Raw genomic sequence first — 21,624 nt, 5'->3', positions numbered from 1 at the left:
GTAGCTAGCTAACATCTGCATTAACATTAACTGGCTCAAGTTGCTGACTGGCAGCTCAGTAGAAATAATGCATATTAACAGACCCTCTGTAACTCTTACTGATTTGATAGGTTTTAGTTACCTTCACTGTGTAGAAAGCCAGCACTCATGACTTGCATGCAAGCACATGTACGTACACACATGTCTAAGGTGCGCTCCGGTACTTCAACAGCACTACACCCCTGCTTGTACCGTCCTCAAAAATATACAGCAAAGTTTCCAAACTTCAAATCTTGACTCATCTCATAATAGTAATTCCAAGTGGTTCCAATGTGGTCAACTAATCAACATTTTTTTCAGTTGCTCTACTGTGTCCGTGTGTGTCCATACAATCGCAATTTAGGGTAATCTGTTACAAATAAAGGCAACTAATAGCTGAATACAGAGTCATAATATGCAAAACTCAACCAAACCGGTCCAAATAGCACTGCCATCTTATGATCTTCACTTGTGGCAATTGTGTATTAGTTTATATTATAGCTTACTTATCTCAGCTTTTGCAACGCCACATTAACAGTACAGTTTGTGTTGTCATCAGTTACTAAAAATAGCTTTCAGTAAACAGCCAGTGTTATTCCAATGTTACTTAAAAGTATTTTTCAAATATTTATTGTTACATCTCTTGTGTAGGGAAACCAGGACATTGCATGCTGTGACTCCCCACTGTTCCCACTCCCATGAAAGGCCAGCAGCACAAATAGAATCAAGGTTCAAATGTAGCAGTAAAACAGCAACCATGGGCTAATCAGCCCCAGACTTCCCTTGGAAAAAGAAAACAAAAATGTAAATACTGTAACTGACAAATAATTGACCTGATCTTCTAACCAATAAACAAAAGAAAAAGAAACAAACCACTCCTTTACCAAAACTTACTTCACAATTCACAAATGTAACAACAGACTTGCTCCTTATTACCCACATATTCACTTAACACACACAAAGAACAACATGCTGCTTACGTCTTGGAAGTGGAAGAGGAGAAGGGAGGTGGAGGGTCATCAGGTTTAAGAAAGCTGTCGTCATCTCTCTCATCCAATCCAGAGGGAGCAATCGCCTCGAGATGACCAGTCAGGAGGCCCAACCTGTTTCACACACCAATAGTAGACAAACACACACACTCACTGAGGTGAGGAGAGGGAAATTAACAGCACCACATCTGAGCAGGGTCACAACATTACTCTGGTTGTGCTTCTTTTTACGTCTCTTCTTTTCTCCACCGCGCACGTGTTTTCTTTGCGGGAGCTGTCGTTTGGGATGATGATAGAAGTCGTTTTCCAGCTTCTGCATCGTTTTGTTTACTGAACTAACTGAGACTGTAACTTCAACACAGTGGTCATTCCCTCTTGCCAGCTTGACTTCTTCATCTTCTCCTGTGACAGACTTTGGGCTAGTGACTCACTATTGCCGCAGATATCTCTGCAATACAATACATAGGCACCTTGGATATTACGCCAGAGCTGTTACTTATTCACACTCTGTTGATAGGGTTAGTTCATTTTAAAACTTAGCTAGCACCTTTAAAAAAATCTAAATTTCTAGCCTCAATGTCCTGTGATCCTCCCAGTCAGCTAGCCAAATGCAGCACTGATGTGACCCCTCCATGCCCTCACACTTTAGCATCTGTCTTTGAGGTACACTGGGCAAACTGCACTGCAGGATCTCCACCTCTCCCACAGGCAATCATGTTGCAGATCACATGTCCACCTGCTTTGATTACACATCTCCCAGCCAATTATGTATGTATGAGATGAGATGAGACAGATGTGTTAGCACTGGTTGCGTGTGTCAGCAGAAAAAGTCTGATTTTGCTGCGTGTGTGTGTACGTTATGCCCTAGTGTTTGTCTTTAGATGTGCCTGTTTTGCGAATGTTGAACATACATCTCTGTTGCCCATGCTTGCACAGTGTGTCCTTGTGTGTGTGTGTGTGTATTGCTGGCCGAGCCTTTGCTTTGGCACTGAGATTCACTTTGCCCGCTGCGCCTTTTAAGACGTCAGCTGGTGCAGGGATCATCTCACCAACATGACAAACACCATCCAGATCAAACACATGCCTATTTGCTGAGCCGTGGCCAAGATAGTGGAGAAGATCAACAAAAGAAGCTAGTTTACTCCCTGCACACTCACAGGAAAAAGCTTTGGAGGCATTGTGTTGTAACACTGCAGACACACACACGCACACACCAACCCCCTCCTCCATCTCCCATCCCCACATCTCAGATTATGCTGCCTGAACGATGCAGGCATCCATAGGAGTTATCCTGGGGTCTTCTCTGTATTGTTCACATGAATCAAGAGACTCAAGAATAAATTACAGACATGCGGTGATTGGCAGCATGTATTTGAAACACATATGGCCCTTTATTTGTGTGATCTCACAGCAGTTTTGTTGTGTCACATATTCTGTTGCCATTTCCACTGCAGGAAATATTGGAGCGGAGCTGTCTTACAACAACGTTGGCATGTTCATATCTTCTGACGCTGGCAATAGCTGGAGACAGGTGAGCTTCACACCAAGTATCAGACTGAGATCCAGCCAACTCACAGACTGGCACAACAGTCTGACATAACAACCACTGCTTTCCCAAATGTTGCAATATTGTATTAAAGTTTCTTGTTATACAACACACTTGACACTATGCTAGCGTCTTTGATTAGCAAAGTAACACAGCACATGAAATAACCACAGCAGAAAAGTCAGATAGACAGGTTGGACCACCTTGTTTTAGCATTTATCTTTAAACATTACATACAGTTACAAGTTTGCTAATTTAATTTATGTCTACCCTGAAGTGATTATTGTTGTTAGCGTGACATCATGGTGATTCGGTCCATACGTCCTTGATTTTACCAAATAAAATGACAGCTTCCAAATTTAATCAGTGTTAGCTAGCCAGCACATTTATATTATCGCTAGATAGGTTGGAAAGGTTTCCCAATTGACTCATTTTAAAACAAGGATAAAAGGGTATTAAAAATGCACTTGATGGCTTCATACAAGACATTAATGCTAAAAGTCAGAGGTTTAAGCTACAGTACATGTCCAGGCAACATGTAAGTATCTGACTTAATGTTTCATGTTGCTGTTAAGATGCTTACTGTCAAGAAACCTAGTAAAAGCTAGAAAGCGGTTAGATGAATGCTTTACTGTTTGAAATTCCAAACATGTCTCATTTTTACAATTAGGACTGTTGGATCCCCACATCCAATAAAGAGCAGGATGGAGCCGTTAATGTCAGCTTAAACTGTGATAAGTACAGAAGCCCTGAGGGGCAAGTGAGACATTTTTCTTCTGGTGATCCATTTTCTAAGTTCAATTTTTTTCTTTTTCATGTGTCGAGCTAAGTGGAAAAAATTTAGTTCACAAGAAAAAAAAGTTTTTTCATGTGTGAGAAAAGTTATTTTTCTCTACATTTATTTTTTATATGTCCAGTCAGGTGAAAAACTGTTTTTTTCATTACAAGATTTGTTTTTTTCTGTGTGTGAAACCCAGTATTTTTTTTTTTTCAAGAATAAATCAGCACTCATTTTTGTTGAAAGTGTTTCTTTCTGTAATACTCATTTTGACCACAAGAGGCTGAAGTGCACGACTACTCATGTCCTGAATAAGATGCAAATCACCCATGTTCCTCCAGCAGAGTTTTCAAGATACAAGATACATCTACTACAGTATACGTTATCAGGTTATGTAACATGACTGTCATGTTTCTTTTGGCGAGGAATATGTCATACTTGGCGCTAATCTGCTGTTAGTGTCACAGGTGGAATACTGTGTATTATCAGCCTTCTCATCGGTGGGTGTCTACAGTCAACAGTGAATCACCACAACCGAGGGAGAGACGAAGAAAGTGCATATTTCTGGCACAGAAAACAAGTTGTATATGTCTGAGGTGGAGGTTTGATCAGACTGATTGCTTCACGTGCCCAAATTATGCGCCCCGATCAGTGGTATCCCTCAGCCTGGAATATCATTTGAAAATGGTAGTTTGATACGTGAACACTATTTATTTATTGAAGTCTCGTTACGTGAGCTCGGCCTGCATCATGATTAGGACTCACAATGAGGATACAGAGTGTAACAGTTCTGTGAGCGCTGACTCGAGAAGGCAGAGTGTGTGTGCGGAGAATGCACTGTCTCCAGTGCGCTCTGTGCGGCATAGCACATGGAGGGCATGGTGTGCACCTGCAGTCGTGTCTGCAGCGATTTTCAGAAACAACTACATGAAAACTAAAATCATACTTGGCAAAATATGCACAGTATTCATTCTTTAATGCTTTTCCATTTAATCTTGGATTTCAACCATCAATTATGATAACTGGGTCAGTTAGTTACCAAACAGTCCGGCCCTCTCCACTGCACACCTGGCACAGCGCTAACTGAGGAAATATTGATGTAAGTGCAAGTACGCAGTAACACTGCTGGGTGAATGTTTATGACAACGTGGATCTCTAATTAACATTTGATATGAAGTGAAATTAAATGTGAGATGCATCCAAATGTGTAAAATAAGGCCTCTTATGTTTAATTTCTGCAATCTGGCTTTAATTTACCACCACCAGTTTCCCCAGTCACATTGTTTGTTTGCAGCCTCTTGTGGTCAAAATGAGTATTACAAAAGCAAACATTTTTGAAAAAAGTAAAAATTAGATACACTTTCCTCTTGAAAAAAATGTCCACAGGGTTTCATACACACAGAAAAAAGTTTTCTCGTGAAAAAAAAAAAAATCAATCAGTTCGACACAGAAAAAAAAAAAAATTACTTGGGGGGGGGGGGGGGGGGGAAATCACTCTTTTTCACACATGACAAAAATAATTCAGAACTTGGAAAAGAAATGGAACACTAAAAAAAAGAAAATTCTCACTTGCCCCTCAGGGCTTCCATAGGCAAGCGTCTAGGAATAAAGTCTGGGAATATTACATAGTGCTTTTTGAGATTTTCTTCATGAAACTTGTTAACTTCACAAAATAATACATACTCCATACTATAAAATAATTTATTAAGAAATGCTTTGTCTTGGCCTTGGAAGTCATTCTGGATTACTATCATGGGAGATGGCCAGTAGGCTTATAGTTGTAAAGTAGGCTACTTAGAAGCCATTGTTTCCAACTGTTTTCAAAGGGGAGTAGCTAAAGCCTTCTTAAAGTCACCTGATGTTTCTAGATGAAAAACCACACTTATTTGCATATCTGATAGCCTCAGTCATTTTGTAACTATTTACATTCATACAAGATTCTAGAAAAGTTAGATGCAACGCTCTAATCAGTTTGCTCACAACAATTACTAGTTTCAGGATCCACTCCCAGAATAAGCCTTTTCTTGTAAAATGTCAGGTAAATCTCTCTGTATTCTGCAGTATCTCTTTGTTTTATATCTGGAGTCTGTGGCCACCTCCGAGAGCTGGGGCACTGGTAGTGATGCTTTTTAAAGATTGGTTTGCCAGAGATGACGGGGCAAGCAACCATAACGATGGAGTAGGCTACAGCAAATAAGAGTATGGTGTCAGAAGCAAGTCCACAGTGTTTGTTTAGTAACTCTCACTGCCAAAAGGGCAGATTAAAAGAACTACTCTGCAGGTTTAAGTTAAATCCCTACGAAAATAAAAAAAGAAGAAGGACTGCCCTATAACAACAGTCCTAGGGGATCAGTGATTGGTCATAAAGTTTAGCAAATGGTCAGTTGCTTATCTCAGGGTTTCTCGTAAATTCTGAATATATTTCCTGTCACATTCTTTGATACTATAATGGTGAATTTCTCCATGTGTCTGTTCAGATTTTTGAAGAGGAGCACAACATGTGGTTTCTGGACAAAGGAGGGGCCCTTGTCGCCGTCAAACAGCCGTCAGTGCCAACTAGACACTTATGGTACGTCCACTAAAAGAGAACTTTTTGGACAGTCTTTCTTTCTTAGATTGCTTTATCCAATTTCCTACAGCTATTTTTTAGGTTAATTCAATGCTTATGGTCAAAAAATGTGCATGTATATATTATATTTGACACTTGATCTATTAAGCGATGCACTTTCTCTGCGGCTCATGGTGGAAATAAAAAATCTAATCTGAGAGATATTCTTTTCAAGCCACTTATCATTAACAGCCAGCAGTCTGAGCCCCCCCGTCCCTCCTTTCCTTTTAGTGTTTTCATTAACACATTGCCTTCCTCTTGCCAAATCGGGTTCCTACGCCGTGCCTCAGTGCAGGCTAATCCAAGTGAGACCAGATCTGTTCTTCAGTCGCTTTTGCAACAATTCTGAAATTAGTTTTAGAGCCAGTCAAGTGTAGCCTGCTGGGTTTTTGTCTCCCAACCAATTTAAGTGCGATGGTAGAGGAAGTGATAAAAAAAAAAAAAGAAAGAAATGACAGATAGAAAGAAGCTTGTGTATCTTCACGGCCACTGTACAGCAGCCATGGAACACTATTACTTTCCCAGCCACTGTTCAGTAAAACACTTCTCCAGCCTGAATCCCATAATAGGTGCATGTCAACACTTTCTCTCGCTGGTGCTTTTGGCCAAATGAAGGCAGTGGGGATTTTAGAGGCAACATGGGGGACTCTCTGTCTCCCGAACACAGGCCTCAGCAGTGTTTCAACCCATGTCACACTCAGGTACTCATAGTTGTTCTCACTTCTGCACCAATGTTGATAAGCTGTCAGAATCAATAGAGCCCAGGCCCCAATGATGAAAGCTGTCCAATTTTTCCTTTTTTTCTTTATTTTTTGCTGTCTGCTTCTCCCTCTCCAGTTTTGTAGTTGAACATGAAACAGTTCTATTCTGGTCTTGTTATTCTCACTCCTATGTAGACGTTACCCAGGACCCATGACATCGCTCTTTTCCTTTTTGGCATGTGCTCTGAAAGCAGTTTTGTGCGTCTTTGCTTTGAAAACAGACAGACTGTCTCTTAAATATCCCTTTAATGTGCAGCCTTTTTGATATTTACCCAAAGCTACAGTAGCTAATTTCACAGAGACTCAGAGACTTGTCCGTTGAGACAAGCTCGTCATCCTGATCCCCACCTAAATCCCCTCCTATGACCGGGCTCTAATAGAAAGCGTCTGTTTCCGTGCCATCGCTGTTGTTAGATTTGTGATGGAAATGCATTCTGACAAATACACAGGGTAAGCTTTGACGAGGGCAGGCAGTGGACCCAGCACAGCTTCTCCTCAGTGCCTCTGTTCGTGGATGGAGTCTTGGTGGAGGCTGGGGCCGAGAACCAAATCATGACGTAAGTCCAGAAAATCCAAAAATGGACAACTGACACGTTAAAAGGTGTTGTATCTCTGTCCTTTTAGGAGGTGTTGTGCACTGAGTGAAAAGTGAATGGTATTTTCTCTATTCTGTTGAGTCCATGAGGCCATTTTTTCTCAGCAGAAAGGCTAGAAGAAGACCTTTAAGGAAGGCATCCATTCAAAGCTCTTAGTTTTTTAGTCTTTATTAAACCACATTCCTGAGGGGCAGGTAATGGGTCTTGTAGGCTGTTAGTCAGACCTTTTTGGGTATTGTGTCTCCTGACAAATGGACTTGATCGGTGAGAAATCGCTTATTAATGGAACTGCTAAAGCCCCTTTAAAAAGGTGGCTTCAGTTCTTTTTCATGATCAGTAGCTTTTATTAATCAAAAACAGAAAAGCATAGCAGATACCTGAGACAATGCATTAAAAGAAAGGGACAAAGAAATTGCAAACATTGTTTGGATTGGGGCCAGTCTGCCCAAGGCACAGGGAGGGCCTCCAGTGGTGAACGGTTACCTATGATGAATATTGTATATGGATATTTTGAAGATAAGATTTAAATTAGTATCCAAACTGTCTTTTGTAAACATCCAACAGAGTACAGAGTAACATCCTGATTCAATTTGAGCAATTATACTTTCTTATTCTGTACGTCATTGCTTATGACTCCTGAAAAGTTATTTCCTTCTCAGACTTCTTAAAGTGAAGGCATAAAGAGGTGAACAAGATGATTAATGCAAGAAAGAAAGCAAAGTTCTGATACACTAATTCTGATTCATCTTGTTAATCTTTGTGAAATATTAGATAATTTGACCTCTTTGGATCTCAGATGATTAGCAATTGAAACAATGTGAGACGTGAGAGGGGGAATGTCTCTTTAGTGAAACTGCTAACAACTCATTCACATGTGAAACATGTCAAATGACAGGGGGCCCAACTATAAGGCTGCTTTTTGCATCAGGAGACAACAAATGGGTTAGGAAACACTGGTTTAATCTTCAACATTTAATGTTTTGTAATGCATGAACCTATCACATATTTGAGTGGAGAAAAAGTACAATAGTCCCATTTTGATATGTAGAAATCATGATCATATCACTACATGACAGAAGTTGTAATACACCTGAATTATCCTTTAATGTACAAAGGAACTGTGATGTCTCAAATTATTTATAGGTATTTCTTATGATTTACAATAATTTTAGCATTTTCTTGACGTTTGTCATTTGTCTCTGCAGCTTTTTTGGACACTTCAGCCACCGTTCTGAATGGCAGCTCATCAAGATAGATTACAAGTCCATCTATAGCAGGAAATGCACAGAGGAAGACTATCAAACCTGGCACTTACACAACCAGGTAAGAAAAAGAAAAACATTGTCCTTTGTACAGTTCAGGCCATGCTAATAAATATCACTCACAGTAGTTGTGCTTATTGTGCCAACAGGGTGAGCCATGTGTGATGGGACAAAAACAAATTTACATGAAGCGCAGGCCTGGAAATTACTGCATGCTGGGAAAGGACTACTCCAGAATCCTCTCAGCTGAGTCCTGTATTTGCCGAGCTCATGATTTTGAATGGTAAGATGATGTGTGCCTCTATACAATAGCTCTTTTCTTGAGATCGAATTGTTGAGAGGGATTATGTCTCTCTCATTGTCTGCTAAAGGAGAGCTCCATTAATGTTTGCTCTGTAACGCATGCCACACATGTAGAAGTGCTCTACAAAGGAAGTGTTGCATCAATCTTTTTAGAATTTTTACCAACCGTGACGCCGTGGTTGGTATTGTTTCCACCTTGGTACAGTGAACCATGTTTAATGGTTTGCATTCTTTGTATCAAATGAGGGAATATTTCAGTAAATATATTACAATACTAATACAGTCTGTCTCTGAGATGTCTGTCAGCAAGCTTTATTTAAAAGTCACTTATTATTACTGACGTTAGAGGGACAGGAAGAGGGTCATACTTTGAAGTGTATGGCCGCTGACCAAGCTGCTGTATTTAACCAGTTGGGAGTGAGAATGTGTCAGTAAAAAAAGGCAGTGCTGATCATATGTGAACCACGGTCCTGTTCATGGTCCATTTCTTGCCTCAAATGTTTTCAGGAACACATTTTAGTGTACTGTTTAGTTGTAATACCATATTGTGTTACCAGCTGCACGCCTTAATGTTTCCTGTTTTAAGACGGACTCAGGCCAAAACCAGGCACAGTGCAACAACAGCGCACCCATCAGTGGGCGTGTTTATTGGTCAGGTGTGGAGCAGTGCATTCTGGTTGTTGTAGGTTTTCTACCTCTTGAGCTGAAGGGAATACCACAGCCCTGTTTCTTTCTTTTCTCTGGTCATGTAGGACCAATTTAAAAACATTAAACATCCATACACAAAAACCAGGCTCTGACTTGTTAAAAACAGCTACACTTCAGTAGCCATTTGTTATTTTCAGGTGCATCTACCCAGCTTCCATGAAATTACTTTCTTCAGTCCGTTCAGCCCACTCAGATATACTCTCTAGGTTGATTTAACCTGCCTAGTTTAGCTACAAACAACTCAATCACTCAAGTCAGCCCTATAACTTCATAAGCTGTATTTGGTGAAAAACAGTACACATATTAGAAAAGAACATCGATGCTTTCAGCTTTTACGCTCTACTTTTAGACCACTATGTTCTTACACTCACTTTTCTTAATGGTTTTCTAATAACCACATTTGTTACCAAACCTGCTGAGTGGATACAGACATATTTTGAAGGGAATTATCTTGATGGATGTGCTCTTGTAGAAATACTGCAGAGGTGTAGTTTTAGCAGAGCAATGAACTGGTTTGAACTGGAACAGCAACACAGACAAATTATAAACTAAAGATAGTCGTATCTGTTAAAGAAAAAAAGAAACCTCAAAGGGAAAGAGAAAATATGTAAAGTGTGTGATTTAATCCTTAGCTGGGATGTGTCATCTTGAATTAATTAACAGTGCAACAACTGAAGCATGCCGCCTGGACAAGAGATCAGTTCTATACAAACACCACTTCCACTCTTCATAATGATAAGCCCCTTTATATGCAATTGTATAAACTATTTATGTGTCTCATTAATTTACTCCATTTTCTTTGTTTTTTCAATATGATAAATTTGGGATCGTTGTACACAATTTGCTGCCTATGTCTGTCTCCGTCGTGTGTGTCTGCAAGCTCGCCATGCTTGTAATTCTGTTGAGCTGATGTGGGGGGTGTAAATAGTTTCAATTTGTATGCAAATCCTAAATAGTTGTATTTTTTATCTTGTAATGACAGGGAACTGAAAGAAAGCAATTCCGACATACAGCAGTTATGTAAATAGTGTTTGTAGAAGGTCAGAGAGTGAGTGCTAATTGGTTCCCATTGAACTACTGTGACATTGGTTTTATTTTCTTTATGTGCCTGAGTCTGATTTCTGCCTGTCTATCTGACCAAGTTCTAGAACAAGAATTTAACAAATATCAGTGCAGAAAAAAGCTCAAATCCACTAACATAATTGAGGTGTGAAGAGTCTGATCAGCTGAAGTGGTGCAGCCTGGAAACAGTGAAATACAATATAAGAGGTTGATTCACCAAAGACTGAACATGCAGGTCAAACCTCCATACTTTTTGAGGACCAACGTGATGTAGCACTGTTATTGTCAAGTGCCGGAAGTTGATGCTGATGATCAGTCAGATGTTTTGTCTTATTTTACCAATTCTCTAATACATCCTGATTTAAAAGAGAAAATAAGAAACCTTGGTTAATTTTAGGGCCCTTTCACAAATAACCTGTCTGTTGAGGTCTAAACAACCTCATTTCGGGGTGAAGGCATCCATTTTATTGCAAGAGCATTTGATAGCCATTGTAACTCATATAGTGTGTTTATGAGCAAGTCAGACAGTGAAGAGGTGTTAAAACACAGCAGTGTCATATTTGTTTTTCTACAGTTTCTCATTTGAATAAAAATAATCGAAACATAGTGACATACTTATACACTTTCTTTTGAATAGAAAAGATCCATACCAGTCTCATGTGCTAAGGCATCAGGTTAGCTTAGCTTCTCATAAAAGATTTGAAAATGAGGGAACATGCAGCCTGATTTTCTCCAAAGCTTACTAATTAACATATCTCAGCTAACAAAATGTACACAACATGACTTTAAACCAAATCGAACAGATGTGATTTAATGTATGAATTTACTAAGCGATACAAGTGCCAATATGTCTTTTATTTAACACAAAATTAGCACCAGCCACAAGTCAAATTCTGGTAAAATATGCATGTGTTTGGTAGATTTGCTACACCCAGCAGTAAAAAGAAACCCCCCCCCAAAAAACAGTAATCTATTAGGTGGCTGATACATTTAGACATTCAGTAGACATTTGGTTGGTGGACAAAATAGTAGAAGACTAACAGTAGCATTGATTTTCTCACCAAACTAATGGTTAGAAAGCAAATAAGCATGTTTCCCAAAATGCTGACGTGTCCCTTTAAGACATTAAACACCACATGGAGTTAAACAAACATTGGTAATTTTGGTATCAAATCTCAGTTATGAAATAGTATTGTGTCGTACCGTATCGAATGATTTTGTATGGTACTGAAGCATAGCGTACGGTGCCGTAGTGTAGCATAGCATAGTGTACCGTGGCGAGACTTTGTCCCTTTTGATATAATATCAGACAGGGGTACTAAAAAATGCTATTAACACAAAGCTGCTGTTGTTGTTTAAGTGGATTTCTTCTAATAATTAAAGGTTTCCTGAAAACTAAAACAGTAGCCAGTAAAGACAGGTGCAATTGTTAACATCATGAAAAGGTTGAACCTTGATCCTTTTCTGTGTGCACACATATCCTGAGCACCTTTGTATTTACTCTCACTCTCAAGATATGCTTTCAGCTCTTTTGTCCTAAAAGACATTGTTCTAACCTTCTGCAACCAATCTGCTTTGACAGCTTGTTAATGAATAGTTCACGGTGTGTAATCACAGAATAATACTGGACTAGTCTGTTACTGGCTTGTTAGTTTTGTTTATTCGTTGTGGCTGGTGATTAATTGATAAATCAATGTCATGACTGTTATTAGAATAGGCACTTGTTTACCTTGTTTTGTTAAATGTAAATCATGTTGTGATTGGAAACGCTAGCAGGCAAGTGAGAGTTAGTCATCCTTGTGTATGGTAACAAACACCCTTCAAAGTGTTTCCACACACTGCTTCACACTGTCGTGGCACATTTGTCAGCAGTGGCCTTAATCAATATACAATAATGATGTGTCTCCGTGCCAGACAGGCCCCTGGTCACCAGTAATAACGATATAGATAAGTCAGGGTTGTGTAACACACTGTATAACAATATGTTCCTTTTCACATGCTGATATTGATCAGGTGCCGTGTGGATGTGCTTTGTTGTCCCACAGTGATTATGGGTATGAGCGGCGTGGTGACGGGAACTGCCGGCCTGCCTTCTGGTTCAATCCCTCCACTGTCTCCAGAAGCTGCAGCCAGGGTCAAAACTACCTCAACAGCACAGGGTGAGGACTGTGTGATTGACAAGGAATTCATATGTATACTGTATAATGTTATATACATTCACATACACTATGCAGTATGTGTGTGTTTTGGAGGCTTTCTCTTGGATGCTCAAGCAGGGGTTTAAAGCACCAATCATACCAATCGTGGATTTTTTGTATATCATGTGGACTCACAATGTGGACCTTGAGCAGTGCTAACACGGGCCTGTGTATCATTCATTTTATATTTAATTGAGAATCCAAAATCAGAAAATTAAATATTGATTCTTTATTTCACCATTTGTTTATGAATGTGATACAAAAAACACAAATAACGGTTTGTTTTTCTTACTTTTTTTATTATTTTATTCAGATCAAAAATAAGGAATTAAAATAAAGGGTCATTAGCCAAATTTTAATTTGATGTTAAATTTGATTAATTTGTGTGCCCTGGAAGATATTTGTTATGGCTTTATTTACTCACACAGTATGTCAAGCTCATAAACAGCTCTTTTTCAGCTGTTTATGAGCTGTAGCTTTGTGGATAAGCAAACTGATCTCTGAGGCCCTTCTCCCTGTCTACTGCTGCTCCTCTCGGGGTCACTCATCATCCAGAGCCGGTGTCTCCAGGCTCATATGAGCGGGCAGTCCGGGTGGCGGAGCAGCAGCAACGCAACCCACCCTGCCATCCAGTATGTCTGCTGTGTTGGCAGGGCAACTGTCTTATAATCTGCTGCATTAGTTCAGCCGCTTGCTGGTTGTTTTTAAAAGCAAACCACGTGAAATACAAAGGCAAAACCCATTAACACCACACAACCATTGAACATGCACGTAGGAATTAATAGTGAAAACAGAGATTTGTTCGTGGTCCTGGTAACATTAGCACAAGAGGGAGGAAGAAATTAAATATCAAAATCAAATTTGGCCCGTGGCCCATTTTTGTAATTCCCTATTTTTGATCTGAGCACAAAAGTAAAAGTGTGAAAAACAAAGAATTTTTTGTGTCACATTCACAAAAAAATAATGAAAGAACAAATATTTTTTATATTTTCTGCTTTCGGATTCATAAAATAATACATGGACCCTAACAGAATAACCTTTCTGATTTCCTCTCTAGTCCTGGGTAACAGCACCATCTGTAAGGAGCTAAAAGCGGTTCATTTAGTCAAATACTGCATTTTAGTACAAGTACTACAGAGATATATTGTACTTCACTACATGTATTTAACAGCTACATTACTTTGATTAATATACAAAATAAATAATTAACTAATAAACTAATACAATAAGGAATACGGATACTAAAATTAATACAGTAAATATGGTGCATTATTATAGGTTATAGAAGACCACACGTACCCACAAAGATGTTTGCAGTCGGTTTGGCTGATTAGACCCACTCAGCTTGAAGTTGAGCAAAGTTTATACTTAAATTCACTTGATACAACCAAAGTCAATGTACTAATAAGAGTCATACAGTTTTAACTTGTCCAACAAAACTATCAGAAGAGTGAAAATATATGAATCAAAGCAAGTCTTAGAAAAGGTTTTCTCAGGGGTAATGAGTGAAATTTAAAAAAGATTAAAAAATATAATATTTCAGTTATTGAACACTGAATATTTTCTTTGAATACTTTAAGAACAAGTACATTGTGAACGCAGGTCATGTTCCTGTAACTATAGCAACAGTATGTAACTGTTATTTAAGAGTGGCCACTTCGGCCAAAAGTGGTAACTGTAGGATAATGTTAAAGTCAGTTTTAATTTTCCAAAATTCCCTTGAGTCCGACATTTTAAAGACATTGTCATGTTTATCTGTGCCATGCTTACAGTAGTGTAACAATAGCACACCTAAGACAAGAGCCATGAAGTCAGCAAACTGCATTATTGTGGATACTGCTGATACTTACTGTACCTACTCTGCCTGTGATTGTCTTACCCTTCTTACCTTAACCTTAATGAATCGTACTCCTCATGCCTAAACCTAACCAACCCAACCAACTTAGTAAACAAAGATGATTGTGTTGTTTCTTATTTCAAAAGTTACATGGCCTCGCTTTAAGTAAACTACCTGAGATGCTAATCTGGTCAAAGGGTCAGGTGGCCATGATGATCTGGAATTGAAAACACTGTTTAATTGACATTGTTATTTAGTTTAGAACTAATTAAACAGTTAGTTGCTTGAGCTACAGTATTTTGCAATCATTGTCGATCAACTAGGGACCACCAATTGAATACTTTGTGATGAGTATTGACCATTTTAAATCACTTACCAATTTATCAGGCTGTCCCTTTTAGTATCCACATCTACAACCACATCCCTGAAGTTAAAGCTACTGTCACTACAGAACACCATGTTGTTTTACAGTAGATACTCTCTTATTCTAATTGGATTTTTCTTTCTTGTGTCAGCAGGATGTGTTTTCTGTGTTAGTTTTGAGGCTCCCCAGGGTACAGACACCTTGAAAAGCTTAATCACAGTGGGAATTCTTTATTCACCACTGCTGTGATTAAGGTATCTCAGCCTCTGACACAGTTTGTGTTGTCAGTTGTCATCTAGTCTGTTTTAGTAATTGGGAGGCACAACAGCTGTACTGACACACCATTCTACACACGCTCATGTAACATCTAGGGGTTTCATTCAAACTAAACTAAAGGGATGCTGGACTTCAGCAGATTAAACTACAAAAAGGACAAAACATGATAAAGTTAAAAAAACACTCTGAATTTCATTTTTCCAAAGGTACCGTAAAGTGGTGTTGAACAACTGCACTAAAGGAGTTAAAGAAATGTACACAGCCAGAAAGCAGCAGTGCCCCAAAAGACCTCCTAAAGGACTCTTGCTGACCACCAAAGATGGCAAGCTCACTGCCAATCTGGGCAGTAATGTGACCTTCCTGGTGCATCTGGATGAGGTAAGAACACAACTCACATGGCTCCATCAGTAGTCTAGCTAGATACCCGTTTCGCCCAGGCAATGATTTATTCTGTTGACTTTTGATTAAAGCTGCATTAATTGATTTTGGGCCACCAGAGGGAAGAAGAACCCATTTACAGACACCACAGCAATGGTGAATAAGTTATTTTGGCTAATGAGTTATCAACAATTTTCTACAGTTACATCCAGCAGGCAAAATAGCATTTATCTGGAGACATGTTTTGTCCAATGTTCACTCTCATTTTGGCTCTATTTTGATCTCCACCAACTCCTGAGGGAAATATCTGTTTGGTAAATACACCAAATACACTGTGCTCACCACATGGTTGCCTATTTTGTCTGATTACTGTTTGGCACAGAGAAGTTAGCATACAGTTAATTTAATGGAGCTCTTTGTGCTGAAGATAGCTGCCTGCTGCATCTGGAAATTACATTGATGAGAGTGGTGAGAGTGAACCAAATCAGTAAAGTTTTGGCCTGTATAACTAAATGAGCTGAAAGAAGCTCCATTGTTCTGGTAATAATTCTCTGTGAGTTCATCACTTTAATTTTTTGAATTGAAGATCTGTAGTTGGTCCCCGGGTGCATACGTTGCCCACTGCCCCCTCGGGAATGCAAAGTACCAGATTCACAATGTAGTACATTGTATGATATGTGATCAAATAAGGATTTTTCTTCTTATTCACATTCAGTCAGGTAGACATCAGTACTTTTTTGGATCACATCTTATCTAGGGGGACAATTTTTTCAGTCTCTCTTGAGAATTTTTGTGTCTTGAAAAGTCAGCATCATATGCAGTGTTGGGGTAATAAGCCTCAAAAGTAACACATGACAGTATTTTATTACTTTAATCAGTAGTATTTCAGTAATATTATTACAATTACTATGTCTAGTAATGCATTACCGCCTCAAATTAATATTTAATCATATTTTTTTTTTTTTTTTTAGAATTTATTCACATGATGGTACTACCGCCAGTGCGCCACCAAAACAAAATATCACGTGAGCATGAATGCAGAAATGACTACTAGGGATGCAACAATATTCAATATTTTATCGAACTGTTCAATACGCCCTGTTAGGTTCAATACACAAAGGCAAACAATACAATACAATACAGTACAATACAATACTACAATAATGTTTGCTGTTTAACTTGATTGGATACTGCATATGTTTTTTATGGAAAGCAATTAAGATAAGTGTAAAATTTTTATAATAACGATTGTGGTTTGACTATATCTGCTTTTAATTATTTTTACATGCAATATTGCCTTTGCTAGTGTGAGTAGTTTTATATTAAGATATCGAAACCGTAACGTTACCGTGGCCCAAAAACTGTGATGCATACCGAACTGTGGGAAAACTCTACCATTGCATCCCTAATGACTACGGAGTCAGACTCTACATTTTTTAACCGGTATACTCCCATTACTTTGAGTTTATCAGATGAAAGGGCAAAAATGTAAAAGTCAAGTCAAGTGCAATCTATGTATTGAGAGGCAACTCTCTACAGCAAGGAATAGCACAAGTTTTACAGTATTCATAAATGACCAGACTTCGATCCTTTGTCAGCTGGCCCATCTCTGTGTACAAGGCAATTTGAATGTGTGAAGGGGCCAGATCTGTGCTCCATATGCGAGCCGCCAATGAGCTACACAATTACCCCCCACTGGATTTGTAATGAGCTGCAATAAACTTGACCGTGACCATTTATAATAGTTGTACTTCTGCGGTTATTTTGGTGAAGGTAATGCAAAAGTAGTGTAATCAGTTACAAATTACTGTGCACCGACAGTATTATTGTAATATAACTTATTACTTCCAAATGAAAGCAATTAGCAATATATGATGCATTACAATTTGGAAGTAACTTTCCCAACACTGATCATATGTGGGGTCCCCCAGGGCTCAGTGCTAGATCCACTGTTCAACGTTGGCTCAAAGTCAAACAATCCAGAAACACAGAATGTGATATCATTATTCCACTGATTACACTCTCCTATACTCGTCCCCTGCATGCATCATAGATAGAAACAATTAGATATCCCCAATGTCCCGCCTAAGCAAAAACAAACATCAAAATTATTGCCAAATGTGTGAGTCTTTTCAATCTGTTAATAGCAAAAATATTTATTATACTAAGTGTAAGGACACATAAAACAAAAGTCAGTATGTCTGTTACTTCACAGCAAGAAATGAGACCAAAGGTCTCTCAAGGTGTTTAATGGTGTCTATAAAACCTTATAAGATTTAGTTTACAGAACCCTGAAGCGCAAATGCTAAAGTTTGAGTGAGCCTGCTTGTTCCTTGGAAAGCTTCGTTCTAAAAACTCTCTGAAGTTTAATAGAGTAAAATGGCTCCCTATCACCCACGCAATGCAAAAGTTCTGAGCCAGAGGCAGAAGTAAAGACCTCACCGGAGACCCAGTTAGTCAGTGAGAAACTCTGTGTTCAGAGCCAGACATCCAGGCTACCTCATCACTAGGAAACTGCCTCACATGTTAGTCAGGCAGTATATAGTCTGTCGATAATAGCTGCAGGCTTTTGGGCATTAACTACAGGAGTGTTTTCCTGCCACTGCAACAGCTCAAGGTAAATGTGTCTCCCAGGTCTTTTCCAGGCCCAGTTGTCATATTACTGTGTGATAAGTTGAAAAATCGAGGCCTGTTTCTTTCATTATGTGGGATTGTCTGATGGAAAGGGGAGGGGGATGACAGAGGAAGGGAGGAGGGGTAAAGGATCCTTGTGGCATCAGCTCTATTTGAGGATTCTCAAGATGAATTCACAGTTTCATTTATATTCATGAAGCCGGCAATGGCTGTATTTCTCTGGGAGAGCAAATGCCCTTAAATATTTAATGGATAGAGGACTCACATTCACATTTAAAGATAAGGAAGAAATCTAAAAATAGATGGACACTTGTTTTGGGATGATATGCATGACCACATGGTTTATTTTCCTGATCAGAACTGGTTTCGTATTTGTTTCGAAAACTGTTATGCAACACTTCAATTACATCTACAGCTGGGCCTTGTAAAAGCAACTGACTTTTCACTTAGTGTTTGGCAGAGAAGGGACTGGTTTGTGCCTAAATGACATCAAGCAAATCTCAAACAATTCATGAAGAATTTAACTGCCATCCACATTTGGCATTAAAGAGAGGAGACACGGGGAATTTGAGACACTTTCATATTCACTTTAATTTCTGTCTGCCAGTTAAAATGGTTCGGTGTATGGATTATACGGTGTATCTCAGTGTGGTGGTGGAAAGAGAATTAATATAGGAATATAGCATTGAGACATTTTTCATGCACAGGCCTGATGTTTAAATGGAATGTCTGAAATACACGAGTTCATCTTTGCTCAAAATACACTTTACTGCACCACATAAATGCAAATAACTGCATGAGGACATTAGACAAAGGCATGTCAACAAACTGACTGCGAGGAATGTTTCATTGCTGTAAATGTTGCATGTGGAAATTCCACTGTAACTCTCTAGTGAACACCACCGTCAAGACTCTCCCAGGAGAGCCACTTGAGTCTGGTGCTGCATCCAAATGCATGCATGCAGCCCATAAAAGCTAGCAACCATTGTATGGATCATTTTATACCACACTTGGAAAAAACATTGTTGCCAAGGCCTTTTGGCAACTTGTCTTGCCCTTTTGGGAATGTGATGTTTTTATGACAACCTGAAAAAGAGTTTACATTCCACAGTTGTTATAGGCTGATATCCGGATTTACAAATAGATGTTTTATATATCTTATATATATATTTTGCTCCCAAGATATAGTCTAGCAAATAGCCCCCACCAGTGAGCATTAGATTTGCTGGTAGGTGGGTATTTGTTATTTTTTTTAGAAAGCTAGACTAGCTGTTTCCCTATGTTTTCAATCTTTTTTCCAAAATGTCAAACTATTGCTGTGACTTCCATCAACATCAACATCAAAACCACTAATAGGTGAAATAAACAACAGTGATCATGGGATGGGAAACTTTGGTCCTGGCAATCACATGGATGCCACTTGACACAGATCACCTGTCTAAACACTGTTGCAGGCCAAGTAATCCCCCTCATCGCAACTGCACTCCCCGATGAACATGGGCCCCCAGCAGTGCAGTATGCCCAGCTGCACCAAAAAAACAGCTCAGGACAAGCTTGAAGAAAGTGACAAAGAGCTTGAGGCGCCAACTTGGCCGGACAGGCTCCACCATGGATCAGACTCTGGTAGGGTCTTGTAGATTCTGGCACCTGGGCATTAGTTGACTCTTATGGGTTGTGAGATTGGGCCTCTGTTGATCTGACTTGTCCGAGTCATCCCACAGATGCTCGATCAGATCAGGATCTTGGGAATCTGGAGACCAGGTCAATGTCTTGAGCTCTTTGAAATGCCCTCAGGCCATTCCTGAGCAGTATTTTTGCAAGGTTGCAGCTCACATTTACATGATGGGGGGGTCATAACTGATTGATTTGACATGATCATGAACACAGATGACAAATATAGCACCATTTGTTTTTGTTTGGCTCCTGGCTAAGGCCCTGCATTTTGCCAAACTGAAGCCTGCAAAAACTTCATACTGTCTGTAGATCCCATGTTGTTTCATTTTTAAATCAACAAGTGCGTCTGATCGAAACAGAAGGTGACACAGAGTGAGCACTGACTTCCTGCCTGTGGATAAACTGGCTTCCCTCTTGGTTCAGTGTAGTCATTAATCAGATTTGGCTTCCCTTTTGTTGGCAATGCTCAAACAACTAAAGCACTGCCAGCTCGGTGCTCAAGTTGGAGACACTGGTGAGAGCCTGCTTCATTTTTGTACTTTCCTCAGAGAGACACATTTCTACTGAAAAATTCAGGAGATCTTTCAGCTGTTATTTTAGGTTTTATTATAGCTTTTTAATTGTGCCCTTAAGGTGTTAAAACTTGAAAACATGCATGTATAACTATTCAATTATCTTATTTATGTTCAGCTTGATATAGATTTGTTATTCCATTTCTTGTTCCCTGTGTGTGGACACACACAGCATCCCGAATTTCAATTTTCATCAAATGGGTTACAGGTTCAAAAGACTCAGACGGCGGTTCCTTCTTGGTTAATATAAACTCCCTCTGATCTGCCTTACAATTGTTTTGTCAGTTTGAATTTTTATCAGCCACTTCTCTGTTTCACACTCTCGTCACATTTGGGAGAAAATGTTCTACAGATGTTCTTGCTCATGTTATCTTTTTGTGAAAATGTATTTCTGCCCCAGTGGGAAAGCTAGATGGAATCTCCTGCCGATGAACATTGTGATCGAACATGACAGGCACAACTACTGAGGATTCCTATCTAAAATATGTGCTGCAGCGTTCATTTTCAAACACAGCCAAGATTTTAGATGTTTGGCTATCAGCAGAAATTAGTAAATGGGAGAAACATGAAGAGTAAACATTGCATTCACTGCCTGTTAAGTAATCATTCTTGTTACATGGAGTAAGACTAAGAAGAATATCCAAACCCCGTGCCATGCCAACATTGTATCCTGGAGAGATTGTGTACATTGTGTTTAAATTTTAGATTTGATCAATTATTGACTACATTGCACCCGTACTGCCTCGCACTGTTTTGGTGCTCGGGCCCTCCTTTGGATTTCAATTGTGTCTGATACTGGTCGGTGCTGAGGCCCTAATAATTTCTTCAGTTCCAATAGGGTCTTCGCATCAGTTGGTGCTCAGGTCCTAATTGAAATAGCAAAAGGAAACTAAATCGTTATTTATAAAGGTACAGTTGCAGCAAACATTTTAGTTCAATTCATTTCATTACAAAATTAGAAGTAATTTTGCAGCTCAGTCTTAAACCAAATATTCTGGCTTCTCTCTGAAACTTGCCAAACTATTTCTACTTCAATGAAAGGTTCCCCTACCGAGGCACA

General features: G+C 39.2%; 1 protein-coding gene across 1 annotated transcript in view; it reads left to right on the top strand.

The window, feature by feature from the left end:
- The window catches only part of sorcs3a (sortilin related VPS10 domain containing receptor 3a), a 281,497-nt gene that overhangs the window by 225,574 nt on the left and 34,299 nt on the right, over positions 1-21,624 (top strand). Inside the window, exons 12-18 of the mRNA XM_084369166.1 lie at positions 2,462-2,538; positions 5,809-5,900; positions 7,150-7,257; positions 8,502-8,619; positions 8,708-8,841; positions 12,677-12,790; positions 15,513-15,684. Of these exons, the coding sequence (XP_084225292.1) occupies positions 2,462-2,538; positions 5,809-5,900; positions 7,150-7,257; positions 8,502-8,619; positions 8,708-8,841; positions 12,677-12,790; positions 15,513-15,684 (815 nt within the window). The remainder of the gene's footprint in view (positions 1-2,461; positions 2,539-5,808; positions 5,901-7,149; positions 7,258-8,501; positions 8,620-8,707; positions 8,842-12,676; positions 12,791-15,512; positions 15,685-21,624) is intronic.

This window comes from Pagrus pagrus (assembly GCF_965226575.1).
Source record: "Pagrus pagrus genome assembly, chromosome: 2".
NCBI classification, from domain to species: Eukaryota; Metazoa; Chordata; class Actinopteri; order Spariformes; family Sparidae; genus Pagrus; species Pagrus pagrus.
The sequence above is the reverse complement of the archived record's forward strand: the minus strand, read 5'-3'. Positions and strand labels throughout refer to the sequence as shown.